Genomic DNA, 22,418 nt, shown 5'->3' with positions numbered 1-22,418 from the left:
TTATAATACGTTAATTTTATATATGATACTGCAATCAAAATCTCAAGTGGATCATTTAAAGTACTTTTTAATAGTAATATTCTTTCTTAACTTGAAGAAAACTGCCTACATGGCAGAGAGACCATGGTGAAGAGCTGAACAAGGGCATGGGAATTACAGAGCAACCGATAACTAGTTTTAAGGCTTTGGAGAAGCTGTCTCATCGTTCCAGGCCCCGATACCCTTATTAAGAAAACAAAGATTCTGTATCAGTGGTTCGGAATCTTGAGTATACACTGTAATCCCCCTAACTCTGGAGGGACTTAAAAAATTTTGTCTTGCCTGGGTCTACGTAGATATTCTGATTTAATCAGCCTGGGATGCCAGGTGAGCACTAAAGTTTTTAAAAGTGCCGAGATGATTCTCATGTGACCAAAACTGAGAACTGCTGAACTAGATGATGTCTAAAGGTCGCTGCAACTCTAGTTCTTACAAAAAAAGGGTTTGTAAACATATCTGCCCAAAGAATGAATCAAAACAAAGGGCTTCTTTGAGTGATAGACAGCATTTGAATAATCAAAGGCAGCTTACCGCAGTACAGTGGTGAAAATAAACACAGTATGGTCAAAGGACAAGACTTTTTACATACTTTTTCTGAGTTCTTTACAGTTAGGTACTAGGTTGAACAGTGTCACCCATCCGTGCCCCACCCCCCATCCCCAATGTCCATCCCAGATGTTAAATATAACAGTATTTGAGAAAGGGGGCTTTACAGATGTAATCAAATTAATCTGAGGTTATATGCTGAGAGTAGGCCCTAAATCTAGCATAACTGTCGCCTTAAAATAAAAGAGAAAAATTTAGACAAGACAGAAATTGCCACCGAGATGACAGGACAGAGACTGGACTGACACAGCTACAAGCCAAAAAGCACCAGGATTGCTGGCCACCACCAGAAGCTAGGAAAGAGGCACAGAACAGAGGGACAGATTCTCCCTCAGGGACTCCAAAAGTCACCAACCTTGCCAACATCTTGATTTCAGACTTCTAGCCTCCTGTGAGAGAATAAGTTTCCATTGTTTTAAGCCACCAAGTTTGTGGCACTTTATTAGGGCAAACAGGAAACTAAGACAGTAATTCTGTATTTTTCTGGGGTAACTGGGAAGTTCTAGATTAATAATCAAAAGAGTCCCTTATAGTAAATACATGAACATAACAATAAGGTGCTCTCCAGATAACTGGGAAATAAATACGTCCTCACTTGAATCAGAACAGAAATAAACAGATTCTCCTTAGAAAGAAATAATTCCAAGGTCAGAAATACCTTTCTATATAACCTGACTGAAGATACTAACTTTTTGAGAAGGAATATGTGTCTATTAAAAGCAATGGAAATATAAAGAAGCAGTCTTACAAGAAAAATGAAGATAGTACCCAATTCAACAGTGCTTCAGGAAAAGAGCCTCAGCCAACGGATTCTGAGAATTACCACCCATGGTAAGGTTATCTCTATGTGAGGATGAATGAATCAGACTATCTTTGCTTGATGCCATTAAACATTCAAATTAGAAAACTTCTTTTGTTCCAATTCCTTGCTCACTAAGCAACCTTCTGATTATAATTTGGCTTCCCATGTGGGTTGTCTACAGCGAAACAGTGAGTTGGTCAGGTCAGCATGAGTATCTAGGCCTTCTGGCAGTTGTTTCTCACTCTAAATTAATAAATTGACCTTCTCCAATGATTCAGTGTCTTAGGAGCCTGTGAGTTCTAGTCAGCACTCCCCAGATAATCAACTCTAGTAGACTGACAAAACTGGGTTTCTGAATATGCAAAGGGTAGGCTGGACACTAGCCAGCAGCAAGTTACTGTGGGAAATGCTGCCACAGAGGACTGGGACCTGATGGTCAGTCAGCACTCCCCAAGAAACACCCTAACTTCAAAGCATCAAGCATTTTTAAATTTTTAATTTGTCTAATATGTACATAGTTGCTATTATAAGCATCAGTAACATCTCTTTAACCTTATTTTAATGCTGGTATTCTCTATGAGTTAAACAGGTAAGCTATTCAAATAAGGAGAATTTAAGACATCAGAAATTGTGAAAAAAAATTTTAAGGTGTATATGGGCTACAAAAGTCTGAGAACTACATTAATGATTCTAAGAAATACATTAATGATCATAACTTTGTCACTTCATGCTAAACATGGTTCTGAAAGGCATTTGTTCTGAAATATACTGAGCATACATTAAAACATTTTGTTCCCCAAATAATAATTCTTACATTTTAAGAGTAATCTGTAACCAGTTGGTTACATGTGGTTGGAACAATAAGCTCATTTACCAAGTCTAATCCTACTCAAGCTCTTATGGAATCCTCAGGTTACCTTTAAGAAACTTCTATTCCTCATGTATTTTTCCTACCATTTTTCAGGCCTGCCAAAATGCTTCTGTTGTGAATTTTCAAATTTAGTATTTTGAAAAGTTAACAGTATTCTCCAAATGTATTAGAAGCAATGTCTTGGTTGGTTTAAATTAAACTTCACCAATGTGGAAAACCTTCTGTCTTGGTTTATCATCTTTACTAAGAATAACTCAGTTCAAAAAAAGTAATGAAAACAATTTGATGATCCAGAACTCTGTCACTGCATTAAAAATTCCTGACTAGGCAAAAATTAGAAGCAGACTACAGAAGTAAATTACTTTAAACTAAATCTGGGTCAGTACCAAATTGAGATTTCTAGGGATTTTTTTTTTGGAGGACTTATAGAAAGGGAGAAAAAGAACAAACTTGTTTTGCTATTGGGGCAGAGCCAGAGCTTAAAGGATACAAAGATAAAGCAATATCAAATGATTCATTCTTTCAGTTTACGGGAGCTCAAACCCTAGAGTCAGAAAACACTAAAAAAGTAGAGGCAGATAATAAAAACTTTAAAGTTTGTTAAATTCATGAATGTGAAGATACTCGTTTAAAAAGACTAAAATGGAATTGGAACAATGCTTTTAAGATGAAATTATTTAAAAACCTTGCCTGTCATTCACACTATTGTGTTGTAAAGCAGAGTCTGTATCAAGTTTTTGGCAGGGTAGAAATGAATACCAGCAACACAATTAACTATAAAGCATAAATCCAAGACTGAAACAATGACACTGGGAGCCACATACGGCCAGATTAAAAAAACAGTAACAGATTGTTGCTGTCTCATCCTTCACAGAGTAGAACTACTTGTGTGTAGAAAAGTTAGAATAAAAGGTAATTCTTCTGATAAAAGTTTTAGAGGGCTCTCGGGCATATATAACAACACCCTGTTCTGGGTCGGCCCATCCTTCGGCCATTAACATCGGAGAGCTATGTATGTATGTGCGTGGGGGCTCTCCACGTATCATGGCTGAATGAATAAATGAGTCTTCTAGTGAGCTTCCTGTAGAAGGATGCAATGCCTAGCCCAATTAACAAAGAGATACGCCTGCCTGTCACTCTTATTCAGAAGGCAGTTCTACGGTGAATACAGCAAAATACAAGAACAAAAATTATCAACCACCAATCAACCAGCTGTGTAGTACCATAAAAGCAAGCATCAATCAGTCTGCTATCACAGATAGAAGTTCTGTTCTTGTTTAGGCAAGATGAACTCTCCACTTTCCAGTCCAGTTTGGTAATGAATGGAAGCGTTAAATTTAAAGCTAAAAGAAGGCTGGCAAACTGAAGCCCTGAGATATCAAAAATCATAATAAATCTACAAACAGACAAAAGATTCTTTTCAATTACTGAAAAAGGAAACTGGCCAACAATCTAAGAAAGCTGTAACACCTCCTGTGTCTATATAAAGGATTACTAAAGTGAAAGCACATCCAAAAATCTAGCCACTTACATGGCTGCCTGCAGTCTAGAGAGAACTAGTTGGCCTCATCTAATTGTGTATCTTGCTTTGGTTTTACTAGCTGGATTATGCACTTCTTTGCTTTTGGTTGTGAGAATCTTCTTCCTTTTCCTTTTTCCACTGCAAAAACCTTATTCAAAGAACAAAATTTCAAGAACAACCCAGGAAAGAAAACAGAAAATGCATTCAGGCTCTGTCTGATCCCCATGAAGGGGAAGAGGAGGAACGGAATGACAATTGTTAAGTGCTAGACACTGTGTTAAGTACTTTTTATATGTTTCCTTCATTAGACTTAAGAGCTATTTTTATGCCTACTAATTAATGCCAAACCTGAAAACACTCAATTTTAAAAGGCAAGCTTTTAGAAGCAAAGTTTTCTAACTCACTTCCTACTAGACTGAAAGAAAGCATCAAGAAAGGGCAAGAGTAAATAGTGAGTTCATCCCAGACTTCTGAGGCCAGCATTTGATAATCAAATATGAGTTCACTGTAATAGTGATGAGTATCTCTTAAGAGAACTAGGTTTTCTCGGAGAAACTGAAGAATTAAATAATGTTAGAAAAAGACAGATGGAAACATGAAAAAAATACAGCTTAAAATTTAAAGAGATCTGATATTTAAAATATGCAGCTTTGCCAGCAACAACGTTAACACTGCAGAAAAGCTAGATAGCAAAGTCAAGGCACTTTAATTTTTAAATGGGGTCAAACGAAACTACAAGGCCTATCATGGGAAGAAACGTCCCCTAGTTGGATTTGCTTTGAGACTTGCAATGAGGCAGGGCAATGTCACATTTATCTGGAGTGCTAGAGGACCAGGAAGCACTTTGTAACATAAATGCCTTTTCTGAAGCTCATTAAAACCCAAACTACTCAAAATATTTATTGTGGAAAACAAAAAAATATGTATTTACATAGAGTTATTTACACAATACTTTCTTAATAACTGAAGTTTATTATGTATAGCTTTATTGTACGGGACTACTGTACATCAGTGTTCATGGCTTTTCTCCAGTTTCCAGCAGTTCTGTGAGCCACTACAGTTCTGAACGGCCTCTAAAGGCTCCCCAAATAGCAAATGCACAGCTTTTGTACCGGGCTGTACGACAGCTATGTGAGTGCCACGTGAGCTCCTCAGGGGCTTTTCCCTCAGCTCAGTTTAGGGTAAGCAGTTCTGTGCTTGAAAAGCCTGAAGTGGTGGGAAGACTGGTCTTGGTTATATGTGGGGTTACTACACTTGTCAGCATACTTTTAAGAAAAACTACAACATCCAGTTGCTCACTCATGTTCTGTGTAACTTACTGAGTGTGATCTATCAGTAAATCATTCTAAGCTATTAGAAGGCTTTTTGTCTTTCGCATGTAGTATTAGAGCACCACCTTGTGTCAGAAACCTGAGCACATGAGCAGACATGTTTTTGAATACCTTAGTTGTCCAAAGTTTTACTGTCCAGTCAAATGATGAAGTGACAAAAAGATGTGAGAAGTCCACTGCTCCAACAGCTGCATGACAATGGATGCCAGTAATTGGTCCTTGATGTCCCTCAAACATCTCACTGATTCCAGCTTTGCTATTTCATAAGAGTGAAAATGTTAGGGAAATCTCTTGTAGGTAGACCACTTATAAATACATGTTATGGGCTTATTTATTACACTTTGACATAATTTCAACTTAACTCTGTGCTCATAACACATCAGAATAACTTCTGTTGAGTATTACTCCATCCAGATTTGATAAAACTACTAGAGCAGTAAGTACATTTTGGAACCATAAACATCATGCTATTGATGACAGAACTCAAAAGTCTAATATCTGAGGTTCTGAGGTGATGGAATGGAGACAAAGGGATGCTACATGGAACAGAGAAAATCTGGCTACTTTTAAATCAAAAGCTTTAAAGTGGAGGTGATCTGTATTTGAGATGAAATCTGGACATTCAATTTTTTTTTTTTAAGGAAGCAATTGATAAGGTACAGCTAGACAATTTCAAAACAGATTGAACAGCAGGAGAAATACTAGTCAATTTAAAATGTGTACGTGACATTACTGTACAATTATCAGAGGGACTGAAGTAAGGCTCAACATCCAAATAAACTGAAATGGGAAACTGGCTGAAAAATCTTAATTTACAACTTTAAAGGTCAATACATGGCATGTGCATTTTGTATTTGTAATTTCCTTCAACTAACTCCTGTGAACATGTGCACACTTAAAAAAATCACAACATACCACAAGCCTCAAAATCCAGAACACACCATGATCCAAAATAACCTTTCATTTAAAAAAAGTATTTAAGTTTTAATTTTATATGCCTGAGCTTAAATAATTTGACACAAATAACGAGTGGCTCTAGGACAGATTTCTACTTGAATAAGAGGCAATTTGTTTTAATGAGATTATTCAAGAGAGAATTTTAAATAACTGCAAATTCCAGTTTAGATTTACCTGCCATGGCGGCATGCTGTGTACACAGAACCTTCTTCACTCCCAACAACAAAGTTGTTGACATCTCCAACGGGGAAAGACATAGATGTCACAGCTACTGCCTTTGACTGTTTATGAACCAATTCCATGCTATCCTACATAATAAGAAAATTGACATTATTTTGTAAATTTGTAATTTTTAATTTTTTAAAGAAAAATTTCTAGTCTTAGTTTGTAAATAATTCTTTTATTATACTATTTATGTAAATTTAGTTTGACTAACTGAAACAGACTTGAAAGTAAAGTATCTATATCACAAACTATTTTTAATACATGTTTAGGTTTATAAACTGTTACTATAAAATATTTATAAACAACATAAGCTAGGGTTTATATAGACTTAAAAAAAAAACCCAACATTTGCCTCAAATGTTCAGTTTTCCAAGTTTAACCTACCTGTGGATGGGAAAGCATGTCCAGACTCCATGAACAAATTTTTCCATCAGTAGAGATGCTAATCAGATTGTGAGCATTCTGTGTTCCAACAACATTTACACAATAGACAGGATGCTAAAGAAAGAGACAGTAAAGAAGTTTCTGGGATTATCTTACCAAAAAAAGAAACAATTTTTACCATATAATCATAGGTATTCAGTTTCATATCCAAACAGTCTCATAACTTGAGGGCATTTTTAATGTGAAGTCCGATGCTATTCTGTTGATTAACAGATTATCTCAGAAGAGAGATGAATTTCTAATAAAACAGATTCAAAAAAAAAAAAAAAGCCTTCATTCTTGGTTGCTAATGATGAGGAATTCATTCACACATCAAAGGAAACACATTTTGAGACTACTATGATAGACACCACCAAGTATTTTATCATGAAGGAGGACAGAAATCTAATGGAAATAACCTCTTTACTTACTGTGTGTGCTGCAGCCGACAGTGGAGTTCTTTGCACTGGAGTTCTTTTGTTGCTACGGTTATCCCAAAGCACAATTTGACCTGAATATGTACCACCAACAACCAGATTTGGATGAAATTTTGCAAATGTAGCAGACATAACAGCTGACTGCAAATAAGCAAGATTTTTATACTTAAGGTTCAAATGGAAGAAGCATGACAAGTTATAAAAAAATAAATCTATATCCAAAACCTTTTCCCCTTTACTGTAAGGGGAAACCAGAAAATAAATCCACTTAAAAATTTCAGTTTGTTTTAGAATATAAAAATACATCTTTAGAATAGCTTTGCTTCAAAGTCAAATCTAATGACTGTTCAGATAAATATGTTTAAGCAATTCATTGAAGAAAGCAAAAACTTATTTGATTACAGTATTAAATGAAAAGATAACTGAGGCTCTGCATTAGCCTCTGACAGTAATCTGACAACAGAGTATATGCTAGTTTTGATTCAGTTAAGTGTTTTTGCAGAATTACGATATTATTAAAAGATTATAACTTATGCAACCAGAAAGGCTTGCAAATTCTAACTTTCCACTAAATCCACTTTAAAAATCTGCATCTGTTTCCTACTTCAAACATATGTTTCTACTTAAAACTATCTAGTTCCAACTCCTCGGGCCATGTTTAAGTAATTCAGTGGGCCAACCATCTAATTGTATATTCAGCAAATAAGTTCCTGAGAAAATCCCTGTAGAAAAGACACTTTATAAAAGATTCCTTTTATACAATCAATCACAATAACCGAAAATCACAACTGCAAAGGACTTTAGGTGTGATTAAATGTAAGAGATGTCAGAAAAGCTAGAAAAGGCAGATCATGTTGAACTGAGAAGTCTTCAGTTTTCTGTTAACATCTGTTTGCAAATATAGGGTGGTTTAGTAAATGCCAATCCAATGAAATCATTCTGTTGACAAGAAAAGAAAAAAGGCACTTGTCTAAACTCATTAGTGAATTCCTAAACTTGGGGAAAACTGCTAAAAGACCATCTTACCTGGCAATGGAACACATACTCTGGGGTGGTTTTTTTGTATTTCATATTCCATACCAGGGCCACACCGTCAGGCTCATGAGGAGCATCTTCATTGTTGTTATAGGAAGCCACGAGTAACTCTGGGTACTGCTCACAAGAACCAAGTAGGGAAAAAATGTCATGCGTAATAAGAACTGTTTTACACTCCTAGTTACTCAACAGTCTTTACCAAATTATTCTGAAAATACAAATTCCTAACACTTCACCAAGAAATGTATCTCTAGAGTTATGCTCACTGGGATGTTAGTACAACTTTAAATTAGTTCAGTTAGTTATTTAAAATGTTTTAACATTAAAACATTTAATTAAAACATGTGTTGCAATTCTAGCCAAAGGATTTGGTGAGCAACTGAAATTAGTAAAACTGGGCTGTGGCATAAATAAAATCTTAAATTTTAAATACAGTGTTTCTAATCCTTTCTTCCTAAGTACATAAGACAAACATAACATTAGAACAATCATCCATTGTTATTTTAAATGATATATTATTGATTTAGTTACACAAAGTTTCCATAATTAAAATAAAACTACCTGCTTATTATAATTCAAAAATGAGTTAACAGCAACCAATTTTGTTATAATTTACCTGAGATGACCAATCCAAACAACTAACAACTCGATGCTTTGACCAACGTTCGTCAAAAAATTGTCGATTTAATGACAGTTTAGCACCTGCTTGAATCTCTCTACAGGAAAAGACCAAAGCCAAAAAATAAAAAACAAACTGTTATAACTTCCCACCCTTAAAGTAATTTAACATTGCGGAAGCCATAGTTTTAGCAATTAAACATTACCCTTCTTTGTCTTCCAGATCCCTTCCACTGTAGTCAAAGAAGATGTTAATCTGCTCAGAAAGAGCTCTTTCTACAATTCTTGTAGAATGGTCAAAGAAACTTAAAAATTCCTCAGAGTGTAAGATTTGTTGCTTTTCTTCTTCAGTCAGCTCATGAGGTGGGGCTGGAAGACAAATGTTTTTCTGAAGCCTAATTTATGTCACTCAAATCATGTCAACTTACTATTACAATTTGGATCAATGAATGCCTCTCGTTTTTTTTAAAGCAGGTTCACCTCTTTGATTTAAAGCATTTTATTCTACCTTAATACATAAATAATAAAAGCAATCTTAACAGGAATCAACAAAATTTTTAAAAGTTAAATTCTTTACTATACCTTTACTATCACTTTCTTCATCTTTCTTTAAAGTTTTCTCTTCTTCAGGTTCAATAGATGGTTTAGGAGTCACTATGTCATCTTCCTCCTCTTCATCTGAAAAAACAGAATAACATAAATGTTATTTTCATGAAACTCTTGAACTATTTCAGAAAGTATCACAACTCTTTAGATAAAAGCAAAAGTGAATCACTGATAAGACAGAACAAGTACAAATAATATAAATTCCATCAACGCAATTTTAAAAAAGGATTAAGTGGGACTTCTTGGTTTTTATACATACCTATGTGGTAAACTCAGCAACAGTCATATCAAATTCTGTAGCTACATAAACTGAAATAAGATATATAAGCAACTAGGATGATGTCCTCATGGAAATCTCTAAAAGCTTGCAAGCATTTATCATTCCAGACAGAACAACATGAAACTCCTACATAGTTTTATGTAGCATGCTGACACATTAATGCTGCAAAATGAAAAAAATCAAATGTCTAAAAGAGCCTACAGAGCTGGCTGCTTACTTGTGATCCGAAACCATCAGTGTCTAATGGGTCTTCATATGGCATAAAGACGGCTTACATTAACTCTCAGGTTGCTATTTGAGAGGCAAATTTTAAAGATAATAGCTATGAGACATTTTCTATTCTGTCATTTTAAACACAGGTCTCATTATCTACCGTTATATGATGTGGCAATAAGCACTTAAAATAATTTTTTCTTAACCTGAATAAAAATATATATTGAGATAATAAACAATGTTTATGACTTTTAAAAATTACTAAATCTCCTCTCATACCCCCGAACTAGGAAATAACTTTAAATTAGTTATTTTTAAATGTTATAGAACATACAACTCTGCCCACCTTCTATTTCACTCCACACTGAGATGGATTTTTATGAAGAAAATGTTTGCTTTTATGGCCTAAGCAGATATATCATTTGTCTATAAGGGAATGGGAGCAGGCGTCTGCGGCAGAGAGCATCTCAAGTAATGAGAGCCCATTCGATAAGGGGACTTCACTTGTTAGTTATAGTCACTTCCCTGACCCATGTTTCAGAATTATCTAAAACACACACACATACGACATACACAAAAGAATGGTCAAGGATGGGAACCAGCTGCCAAGTCATGGTCCCAGCAGCCAGGCCAGCTGACTAGATAGCAACAACCAGATGGCACTGCTGGGATTGTGTCTTTCTGCACAAGGTGGCAATGGGATGGCATAACATTCTTCCGCTTGACTGCTTCCAATCCTGTCTCTCCCCAATGGCGAGCCTGTGCAATTACCCACACCCCAGGAGGCCTACAGCTAAGCCTTTACCCTGCAAACAAAATGCAGCTTGTAGGCCACACCAGCTGCCAAACCACACACATAGTGTTAGGTTTGAAGAGCTTTGAAAATCTTTCTAACTGTATAGTATAAGCAATAAAAATATAACTGTACCTGTAGGAAAGAAAGCTTTAAATGACACTGTATAATGCACACAATGATACAATCTCCAACTTAATCAAAATGATAATGACGTATGCCAATCCTACATTACTTGAAATTGAGCGATTTTTACGTTCTGACAAGTTTACAGAACTAGGATAAATGGCACGAATGATTTCAATATATGCTCATACTTTTGAACCAAATGGTGAAGGTTAAAATTTTTCCTTTCAAGGGCCTCAATCAGCCACAAAGGAAAACAGTAATCACTGTCTTTTCAGCCAGCCCAACCGCATTTGTCAGCCCTTTCTCCGTCAATGCAGCCAGAGCAATCAACCTGCCAAACATTCAGAATGGAAAAACAATCTGAAAATACAGGGTATAATGCACCTGCCAGTGAAAATGGCCATTTCAAGAAAAGCTAGTGATCTCAGTGACCCCGCTGAGGAGGCGTTGGTGCAAAGGGGAAAGAACACGTAAAAGAATTCTTAGTGATCGCCAATCTCTTGCACATTGACACTTCCTTACAAAGCATGCCAATTACAGCTTTTGTGCTATTTAAAAAAAATGAAACCTTTTTTTGGGCAAAATTATCACACAGAGAAACAGAAAGACAGTACTCCTTTCTAGATGAATTCTCATATACAACAGATTATTAATCTGAAAACAGTATAACTGGTAACAATTCTATACTATACTGCTCAAACATTATGGTGAAATTCTACCATAAAGTCACTTGCTGGTGTAATGTAATAAAATACTTTAACTATACTTAAAAGTTGACTTTTAGAAATAATAGGATATTTACTTCAATTAAAAGTCTGAAATACGTATTTTTTCATTTTTGGCTAATACTATCAGTTATCCTGATCAATTTTTTTTACCTAGTAGGGTTCACTGTATGTAAATCCTAAAATCAAAGGTGGGGAGTTTGAGCCACCCTGCACAGGTCATCTGTAAGCGTTGTGAATTATAAATTATAGCCTCCTATCCACACCACATGCTCCTCCCTCAACTTTGTTGCATTATACGGCTTCTAAGTACCATTTCCAATGACAGGTGTCAAATTCCTGTCATAATGCATATGGTCAGTACTTTCATGCTAAGTGACCTCACAATCTACATATTTAACAGAAAAGATCATGCTTACAGACACTCTTTTCCTTAAAAAATGTAAAATGCAGATGAAGTGTGCCAGGCAGTGATCTGTACCTGCCTACTTTATGGCGTCTGCCATGTGCATTTGCCCATATAGACTGTTTTAGTTCTAGTTGAATGAGGAGTATAATCTATTTAAACACCTTTTTTCAGCATTTTATTTTATAATGAATGTACATACCTCCCTTTCTACATAAATTAAAAACTGATTTTAAAACTATGATAGATACTTAAACTCAAGCTTCATAAAAATGACTAAGCTAAATAAAAATTCAAGGAACACTAAAAAAAGATCTGTTCTTCAAAAGTACAAAACAGAATATTTTTATTATAAAGCTAGTTATCTATATATATCAAATATTTGCCAAAAATGCCTAACATCAGTAACATCGGATTAGAGAATGTTCCCCTGAAACCAACACACTTCTTGTTTAAGCTAATACAATTAGCTACTAAAAAACTATTAACATGACCAGAAATACAGTATTACAATTCTAGAGACTTTCTGAGCTAGTCCTGACTACACGATAAGATATAATAAACTGAAAAGGACTGGAACAGAGCAGGAAGACTGATAAATAGGACTGCCATGTCACATCAATTTATTGATGAATATTCATTGCAGTATGCTAAGTGGTTAACTCCATGCTTTCTCTGACAGGGGATTTAAGGTTATAAACTGAGCAGTAAGAACGCATAAAAGTAGCAGTTACTTTTAAAGTGACAAGTCTCTTGACAACGAATGCTAAGACTAGGTTTAATGAACCACTATATTTTTACTGAGCTAACATCAAAATTGTGATGTATTTTGGTGAGATGGAAAGAAAAGCAGTTCTGTAAATTAAGCTGCATCTAGAAGTAACACCAAAGAATGAAATTCCAGTTGTTGGAATAATCTGTTACAATGGAGTAGGTTAATCAAAGTTAAATCATCTGTGAAATGGGTGGCTTTTGTTAAGCTGAAGGAAGAAGTCTTTAGAACAAGTTTTCTCATCTGTATGTCACATTACATTTAAGAGACATCTAAGCTAAGAATAAGCCACAAAGTACACTTTGAATTATTTTAAAATATTATAATACATTTAACAGATAATATGCAAGATCCTAGGAAATCCTTACTAAACACTGACACTTTTTAATCTATCACTTATCCACAATTCTCAGTATGAAGTAAAAAATAAATCCCATCATTAGTGCATTAATGTTGTTTAGGGAATACATCTGTTGTCTATAAATTTATTAACTAGTTTCCTCATACTAGTGTACTCTTATTTTAAGAGTTTAATATCCTATGAAGAATTCTTAATTTACAAACTAGTCTGATTATTCATGGTACAAAGGAAGTTGCCACTGAGTTCTAAAAATAAATATGTTGCCTATAAAAATATGACTTATTTTATAAAAATTCAACTTATAAATAACTTCACAAACAAAATGAGAATATTATAGGGAAATGCTTCAATCATTAGTTTAAAAATACAGGATAGATATGACTTTCCTTTACTACTTTGAAATAATCTTTTCTTTTCTGGATTAACATCCTTTTGAATCACTTCATTTCAATCCATTTGTCCATAATCTCATCTTCTTATACCTTACTCTTTAAAATCAATATTAAGAAAATCTTAGGACAAAACTTCATGAATGTATCAATGGAATCCACTCCTTTTATTCTTTTCTTAAAACATCTAGAATAGATGTAAGGTTACTTGGATTTCCTTAATAATTTAGATCTTCAACAAGGGAAAATTTTTGTCAGGAAATATTTTGAATACAGATTTAATGCTAATTCGGGGGACAAATAGAAAAGGAGTAATACTTTAATTATGCCATTTACTTTAACATAGCTTTTGTCTCTCTACATTGTCTCTTTTTATGTGAAATTCAGTTTTTATTTAGGCAGTATTGGCATCATTAACAGATCCTGTTATTTGTGATCTCATAAATATTACATTTTTCTGAGGCCACAATTTCAGATATGCTGATTAAAGTCTTTCAGTAGAGATTAAGAACAAATGCTTCAATTTTCAATTATATTTATATTCTCACAGATTCTCTGAGGGTTAAAATTAATTTATTAAATGTGTTATTTACTCCAGAATTTTTTTTAAAAATCCATTTTAGACAAGGATATTAACCAGAAGGCCCATGGATTTAGTCTACTTGGGAAGTGTGGATTCCAAATGTTAAGATCATGGAATAAAATATTAAGAGCTATTTACATGTAACATTTTTCTATAGATTATAAATGCTAATCAACACATACATGAGGAAAAATATCTGATTACTAAATCAATACCAAAAATAACTACAAAACTCCACATAGGTAAGGAAGTGGAATGATACAAGAAAAATAACACTTCACTGGAAATCAAAAGCCAGGTTCTGGTTATAACCTTGATATTCTCTTACACTGTGACCGTTGGGTCATCAATGAACTTCCTTCCCTGGGCCTGTTTCCTCAGGTGTAAACAAGCTGATTAGCTCAAAACTTTGGAATTTCTTCCTCTTAAAAAAATCTGTGTCTAAAAATCACAACAAAAAAAATCCATACTGATAAGGTAGATAAGAAAAAATAACACCATTTTCAAGAGTCAAAAACTTTTAAAAGGTAAGGGAAGAAAGTAACTTTTCCAGGAGTATATCTGGGGGCACCACAGTCCTGCCATGAGAAGTTTTTTTTACCTACTGAGAGTGAAATTGACTGAGGTCACATGTTCCTAGTCAATCTCATTCACAGTAGGTGCTTTAAGACAGTAAAGCATCTCAGTTCAGAAACAGTACTCCAACTTACAGAGTAAACTTGAAAGCAAGAAGATGGCTAGAATAGGAAAAATGAAAGAAAAAAAAAGCAGAATAAAAACTGCTTTTTAAAAGAACAGATTCAGCCATTTTTAAAAAATGAAGAAAAAAGTCTAGGATCAATTTTTGTCTTCCGTTTGGTAACTCACGTTACTTCTGCACTAATTACACTGCCTACCTAAGTTTAATTTACTGTTATACTCAAACTGTGATTTCAGCAATGTTGCCTCATGGTGAGTTTTGGAATTTGTTATATACTTCTTAAATGAGAACCAACCAGGCTAAGTTTGAGAACTACTGTAGTAAACCAATGGCCAAGTACAAGTATAGTTAAGCACAAAGTGTTTTCATTATAAAACCTTAATTTCAGGGTTTTTTTTCCCCTCTGTCTAAAACCTCCACAAATTGGGAAAAGAAACAATATAAGAGCCCTAGATGCGAAAATAAGTGTAATGATATAGAAAGGAAATCATCTCATTTTTATAAATAGCTCCCAGCGTTAAAGGTGGCCCTGTGGTACTGGGGTACATTTCTCATTCTCCTTCACTTCTATACCTCAACCTAAAACTAAAAAAAAAAATAAGGAAATAATTAGCATATAACATATATTCATTAAGCATGTAGAATCAATGAATACTTGTTAGGTCACAAATGAATAAACTGGACCTTTATAAAACTAACATCTAAGTCTAGTCCACACAGGAAAATTTTAAAGGTAGTGGTACTGATACAGACACACATATCCATTAGAAACTGATCTTGTCACTTTTACCTTCTATTGTGAAGATCAAAGCTGCTTATTCATTACTCTTAGCCAATACTATAAAATGATATTATCCTGATGCAAATTTATTAATAAATAAGTTAACTAAGCCATGCTATTCTTTAAAGAAGTGTTTTTCAAACTACAGATCTAAATGAATAAATTTAGTATGTTGTGGTCAACATTGAAACAATGAAACATAAGTAAAAGCAGAAAAAGAACTGATAAAACTTTTTTATCAGTTACAAGCTTCCCCCACTATCCAAAAGTGGAACAATCCTATGAAACTTTCCTTAGTCAAAATGGTAGAAAGTGAAGAAATAGTTACTTTAGGAAACATCTTGTTAATGGATGTACAAAACAAACTGAGATACAGCAAAGATGCTCACAGAAGCAATACAAAGCTATGCTTGGCGGTGCCACTCTCTCTACTCTGGGTGCATGCCACTTCTGTAACAGCTGGCTGCAAAACAAACGCTGAATGCTATTTTAGCTCTTTCGTCTTTTTTGGCAAAAGCAAAAATCCCCCTCAGATTTCTTCTGGTTGGCAAAAACAGGTACTAACATAGGTCCTTCATAAAAGCAAAGTGGCATGAAGTGAACTTCCGAAATTTGGGGGATATCTGTACACATCTGTTATCTCTATGTGCACTGGATTGTAATATAAATTGAATTTCTTACCAGAGGTGACTGCTATAAAAGCATGAAAGTGCTGCTTCTGTGGCAGCAGGAGAGAGAAAGCACACCTTGGAATCAGTCAGACTTGGTTTAGAATCTTAGCTACTAGCTATGTAACCTTTGATAAACTATCTCTTTCAGGTTCAGCTTCTTCATGTGTGAGTAGAACCGATACTTAACTCAAGGTTTGGTGAGAGGATTAAGATAATACAAAGCACCTTACACTATACCTGATGTGTAATAAGACTACTTGCCATTAAAATTTCAGTTATCAATTTGAACATGAAGTTTTAAGAGCTGTTACAAACAAGTAGCTAAGATAACATATTTGAAAGATGCTACCAGGTTCAGTTTTGCTCATAGCATTCAGAGGGATACACAGAACACAAAATAACAGCACATGTTCGTATGTATATACTATGTCATTATGGAATTCAAGAAGGTTATAAAGGAGAAGGTATGTTTCAGTTATGTATCTAAGAGCAAATAATGATTAGAATATGATATGGTCATATTAAAACCAAGAACTGAGACTAATTATTCTTTTTCACCTAATTTCATCAATAATTATATTGCAGTACTATCTCTTGAAAATAACCTGTTTTCCCAGTAGTGACTTAGTAAAGGCATGAAAAAAAAATCCCAAGTAAATAAATTGTTCTCTCGAGCAGGTAAAAGCAATTCCTTCACCAAGTATTTGAGTTTGTACTTACCATACGCCATGCACTATTCAGATCAGGCATTACAGCAATAAAGAAGAAACAGTCCCTGTACTCACAGAAAATTTGGAAAAGAAGCTGAAGTATGATGCTGCTAAAATCCTTGCCCCAAATAATTTCAAACTGAAAAGAACACAGTTTATATTGAACTTCTGGGTCATCAGCTTATCTAACAAATCATGATCTTTTAAATGTTCTTATTATTTGCAAAATAAAAATGGGAAAAAGAATTTTGTGAAAAACTGCCAGTCTTATACTATGCAACTATACATTCAAATTAGTTCAAAGACATTTACACATTCATTTTAAAATTTATATGCATGTCAAAAATAAGCAATTAAAAATGCAAATTTCAAGTAGGATATAAAACCATATGTGAGTATAATGTGTGTTTTGGTCTGTGTACATGTAGATATATTAATTTTTGAAAAATCCATCATAGGAAATGGACTGGAAACAAAATATTATCAATGGCTGTTATACAGTTACAGCATAGACATTACCTCTTTATATCCTTTGTCTTTTCTAAATTCTCTATGATAATAGTACTATAATAATTACAAAAATTTATTTTTTAAAATGGAAGCTAAATATAATTATAGGTATATTACAATAGGCATCATCCAAAATAGCCTCAGGATGCTTTACATTTCAAACAATCCATTTCATAAGTATGGCATACTTACGCACAGATTGGTAAACAGATAATTTATTATAGGCCCACAATTCCAAAATATCACCAACTCTAAAATCCGAAATTCATTTGGTGGTAAACCCTGAAATGACTGGAGGTAAAGCTATCAATAATCATTATTTATCTCAGTTTGAATATTCATATCTTTTGCTACTGAAATATTAATGCCCTAGATGCTACTAGAGTATTTACATAAGGTACATGTACTTTATTACTTTTCTGACATTGAAAAATTCTGAATTCTAATATATACATATAGCTCCAAAGCTTTCAGATAAGAAGCTGTGAATCTGCACTGGGGATCTTAAGTAAACCTTTATTTGATGTAAATTTATTAGCTTCCCTTGGAAAAATAAGAACTACATACTAAGTTTATACTGAATCATTAGCTATCTGATGAGATTTTGAAAATTAGTCCCCAGTGTGAAAATGGTAATTCCTTCTGGTTGTTTAAGAATCAAAGGAATCCATATTCAACACAACGTCTGTGTATACTTCCCTCCATTTCACACAGATTAAAGGCTCCTATATAATCAACATAGTACAGCCCTTAGATCATAAAAGAGGAAGTTTACGAATTAGCTCTAGATTTGTTCATTAACATGGATAACAATGACAGCATGTCAGAACACAGTATGCTCCACAGAAAATAATTTAACATGATTTCATTTACTATGGGATACACTCTCTTTTAGGGAAGAATTACACTCATGACACAGAAATAGAACACTCCTAAGCTTCTCTCCTTCTAAAGCAGCACATATCAATGACAAAATGAAAACTGAAATATTTATATTCATGTCAACAAAATTAGAAACCATACATGCAGCTTACTTTTCATAACTTCTAAAAGTAAAACTTTTAAGACTCGAAGGAACAAATACATAAATTCAGAAACCCAAAGCATTAGTTTTATGTTTCCTTGAGAAAATATGCCAAAAAACAAAAAAGGAAGGGGGAAAAAAAGAAAGAAAGAATCCACTCATTTAATATGGGGGCTTAATGACAATCATATGAAGGACAGATACCTTCTTTGGGTTGAGCCATAACTGGAGTCTGAGTTTCCTTTGTATATGTGACGATTTCACGAGGAGGAAAGTCAACTTGTGTAATTTTAGCCATTCCAAGTTTAATAGGTCCTCGTCTAAACAAAGTGAAAATAAATGTTTTTATAATGTTTAATAAATACAACAAATGATACATTTTAACTACATCAAACCATGTTATTTTGGAAAAGTTAGAATTAAACATTGTATATCCAACACTATAATTTAAATCCCTGTTTTATTCAAGAAATTTTAGATGAACAATTAATTGGTTTTATTTTAACAAAAGAATTAAAAGGCAGCAAACACAAAAGATATTTCTGAATCATTCAAGGTGTTGATTTTTCACTTTAAAAAGGCAAGTAATTTACTTTCTTAGAGCAAATGTGTAATAACAGAGAAAGAGGATAGGAATTTCAGAGCAGACTGCTTAATATGGTTGATTATAAGAACTGTTTTTGGCAGGGATATAATTCTGCATTTTTTTGAGAGTCAAATACATGGATCTCACTCAGACCATGTTTAGTTCTCTTCACCATTAGGAAACTTCAAGACTGAAAACTAAGTTTCTATTGAAAATCATTTTTTTTCTACTTATATTTTGCAGAAATTGAGAATAATACAGTCAATTTAGATTTTAAAATAAAATATTTAAACTTTAAATTTCTAATCTCTGCATAGCCAATATTGTCCTTGATCTACATATGGACAAACTATGGTACAGATATTTTAGACCTAGAGTATCACAACGTATCTTTTGAATACCATGAAATTACTGAAGTCACTTCTGTTTTAAATAGGAGGAATAAATTCTTTTTCGACAAACAGAAGAGAGCTGTGGCTAAGGAAAATGTACCAAAAGAAAAATCTCTTTTATTAGATATCTGGGGGATCTTTTCTTGGTTATTATAGTAGATGTCTAAATTCTAAACCAAATAAAGCTTGCTTTCAAGCCCCCAAAGAAGTTCTTAATTATGAAGCTGTCTTAAAAAAAAATCTAATAAACATTGCTATAACTTCCAGAATATAAATCAGGATATCTGAAATATATATATATATATATATATAATTGATAATATAATAATTTTTTCTTTTATAAAAACTCTGTATAAAAAGTCTAATAAAGTCAGTACATTTAAAAAATTAATTTTCTCTAGGGTCCCAAATGTAGGCCATAAGAAATTTTTAATGTGTTGTCTACCTTGGGAATAGCTTAACCTTAAAGAAACAAAAAGCATAATCAAAGAATTAAGTGGGAATATTTAAGAACATATGAAGTAATCTAGTATTTTAAGAATAAAATCTGAAATAAGAAACTTTATATTCTGATTTTTAAGACATGAATCATATAAAAAATAAATCATTCACATATCTGGAAAAAAAAGACAGTCAAGCCAACAAAATTTAAACAAGTCACTGAGTAGGGTCTAATAGATAAAAATCACAATACTAGAACAAACATACAAAATAGTCTAAGATTTAGTGATAGATTTAGGGAGGTAATACCTCACTTATCCAAAGCCACTTGTATTGAGAATAAGCAAGCAACTAGGGATGGGAGGAGCCTCAGGGTAGCCAACAAAGAGGCCTTCCAGTTAATATACAAGTTCATACACTTTTCTTATATGCCCTAATTCAAGACTTATTTACTCTTATTTTAGACATAACTCCTCAAGGTACCAGTCATATGTTTTAGAAGCTGCAAATTACCAAGGGAAAGAGCTATCTGAGTCAGACACAACGGCAGCAGCAAACACTTATAATTTGCATTGGAGACTAGAATAAATAAGTGAATGAATAAATGAATATATGAACAAACCAATAACAATATGGGGCCACAGTACAGAGACCAATAGCTCTGTTCCTCTCAAATCTTTAGAAGTCATCAGGGAATCTTAATACAGGAAAATAAATTAATATTCAGGTTGAGTAACCTAGAAAAGGTTCAATTTCATGTAGAATATGTATTAGAAAAAATTTGGCAAGTTTGTATCATAGAAAAACTTACATCAAAAATATAGAAATAATAAAAGTAATTTGGATATTTAAATAGGTAGACTTAGGGTACCTATAAAATCAGATACACAAAATATTTCCTTCAATAGTGATAGAGGATAAATAAGATGTCACAGTAAAATATCACTTTTTTCCTAACTATATACTGCATATTAGAAATTTAAGCAAAATAAAATTAGGACAATTTCACAAAGAATCAAATTAATTATAAAAGAGGGAAGGTAATAAATCTATTCAATACCCCAAATCGGAATCTGAGTGAAGCTGAAGAACTGATGGATCTGTATCCCAATGCAGCGTCCTAAATGGTTGTAGGACAACCATGAAGCATTAGCAAAAAAGGCCATAAGTTAGTCAAGCAAATACATTCTATGAATAGCTAAAGTTATGTTCACAATTAAAAACCACATGTTCTGGTTAGTATGCAAAAACACCAGGTATCACTCAATGCTGTAGTGCATGCAATAAGCATAATATAGTTAAAGATGCAAACATACAACCCAGAATAGTTAAAAGACAGCATTTTCAGATTATGGGAAAGTAATATTGCATAATAATGGATAAGAACAGCCAAAACATCCAATAACCCAAATAACACATTATTTTTGGATGACAAGCAAGGCTATAAAAATAGTTGAAATTTTAAGTTTCCTAATGAAAAAAACATTAGTAAAAACATCTTAGGCTAACATATTATAATCTTGCCCAAAGCATTAAATGTGTGCAGGAAATTGTCATATTGGTGAAGGAAATGAGTCAACACATAAGCCTTTTGGTAAGGAAACCAAAGAATATTCCACTGGGATACATAATAGCTAAAGTTTCCAAAATGTGACCCTTCTGTAATTCATGGGTTAAGCACTGCCTTGGGCTTATATGTCATCTGCTTTAGAAAGCAACTAAAGATTTGTCATTAGGAAAAAATAGATTTTTCCCCAAGAAAAATAATTTATGTTCAAAGGATATACTTTAACTAAACTCAGTAGAATAATAATCCTCAATAAATATTCAGTTGTGTTTCAGCTTTGCCTACTGGGTAAATAACTTACACCGAATCTTTTCCAAAAGATTTAAGGCAAATTTAGTCATTTAGTACAAAAGGTACTTTATCACAACAGCATTCTTATAGGTTAGCTATATGTAATAATTATGTACTGTATAATGCTCAAAGGCCCTATTAAAAAGTTAAGCTACCATTTTTGTCAAATATATTTGTTTCTCACTTACATAAAAAATTATAATATGCAACTAAAACTGCTATAATATTTAAATACAAGAAATGATTTCTATATTTGCCTATATATCAGTAAAAGCAATCAGATGGACTGAACTACAGAAATTCTTCATTTAAAAAATATAAAGATCTTGAAATTTAAACAGAATTGTGCGTATGCAAAGAAGAGGCCATAGTGAATATTTACTCTGTACTAAGCAATGAACAGCAACAAACTTAGGCTTTGTTAAACCAGAACGGGTTCTATAAGATGCTCTTCAAGGAATGTTCTGTTCACAGCCTTTACATTATATGAGAGCTCTAGCTATTACCAATGACATAGACCTCCTTGTTAAAGATGTCATTTTAGTCTAAAATCAAGTAAAGCTTTACCTTAAAATAGAGCCAGTACTGAAAACACATTGTACAACGAATACAGGATTACATT

General features: G+C 33.4%; 1 protein-coding gene across 7 annotated transcripts in view; it reads right to left on the bottom strand.

Annotated features, from left to right (window-relative positions):
* DYNC1I2 (dynein cytoplasmic 1 intermediate chain 2) overlaps positions 1-22,418 on the bottom strand; it is a 46,114-nt gene that overhangs the window by 7,078 nt on the left and 16,618 nt on the right. For 4 of the 7 annotated variants that reach the window (XM_032479683.1, XM_032479682.1, XM_032479681.1 and 1 more), the window contains 10 exons: positions 20,999-21,058; positions 18,724-18,839; positions 9,449-9,544; positions 9,073-9,235; positions 8,865-8,964; positions 8,240-8,365; positions 7,208-7,354; positions 6,738-6,851; positions 6,303-6,436; positions 5,283-5,427 (listed from right to left, as the gene is read on the bottom strand). In XM_032479683.1, the coding sequence (XP_032335574.1) occupies positions 5,283-5,427; positions 6,303-6,436; positions 6,738-6,851; positions 7,208-7,354; positions 8,240-8,365; positions 8,865-8,964; positions 9,073-9,235; positions 9,449-9,544; positions 18,724-18,839; positions 20,999-21,058 (1,201 nt within the window). The remainder of the gene's footprint in view (positions 1-5,282; positions 5,428-6,302; positions 6,437-6,737; positions 6,852-7,207; positions 7,355-8,239; positions 8,366-8,864; positions 8,965-9,072; positions 9,236-9,448; positions 9,545-18,723; positions 18,840-20,998; positions 21,059-22,418) is intronic. The other 3 variants (XM_006195331.3, XM_032479685.1, XM_032479684.1) reach the window with 1 other exon arrangement.

Source organism: Camelus ferus, chromosome 5, assembly GCF_009834535.1.
Source record: "Camelus ferus isolate YT-003-E chromosome 5, BCGSAC_Cfer_1.0, whole genome shotgun sequence".
In the NCBI taxonomy this organism is placed as follows: domain Eukaryota; kingdom Metazoa; phylum Chordata; class Mammalia; order Artiodactyla; family Camelidae; genus Camelus; species Camelus ferus.
The sequence above is the reverse complement of the archived record's forward strand: the minus strand, read 5'-3'. Positions and strand labels throughout refer to the sequence as shown.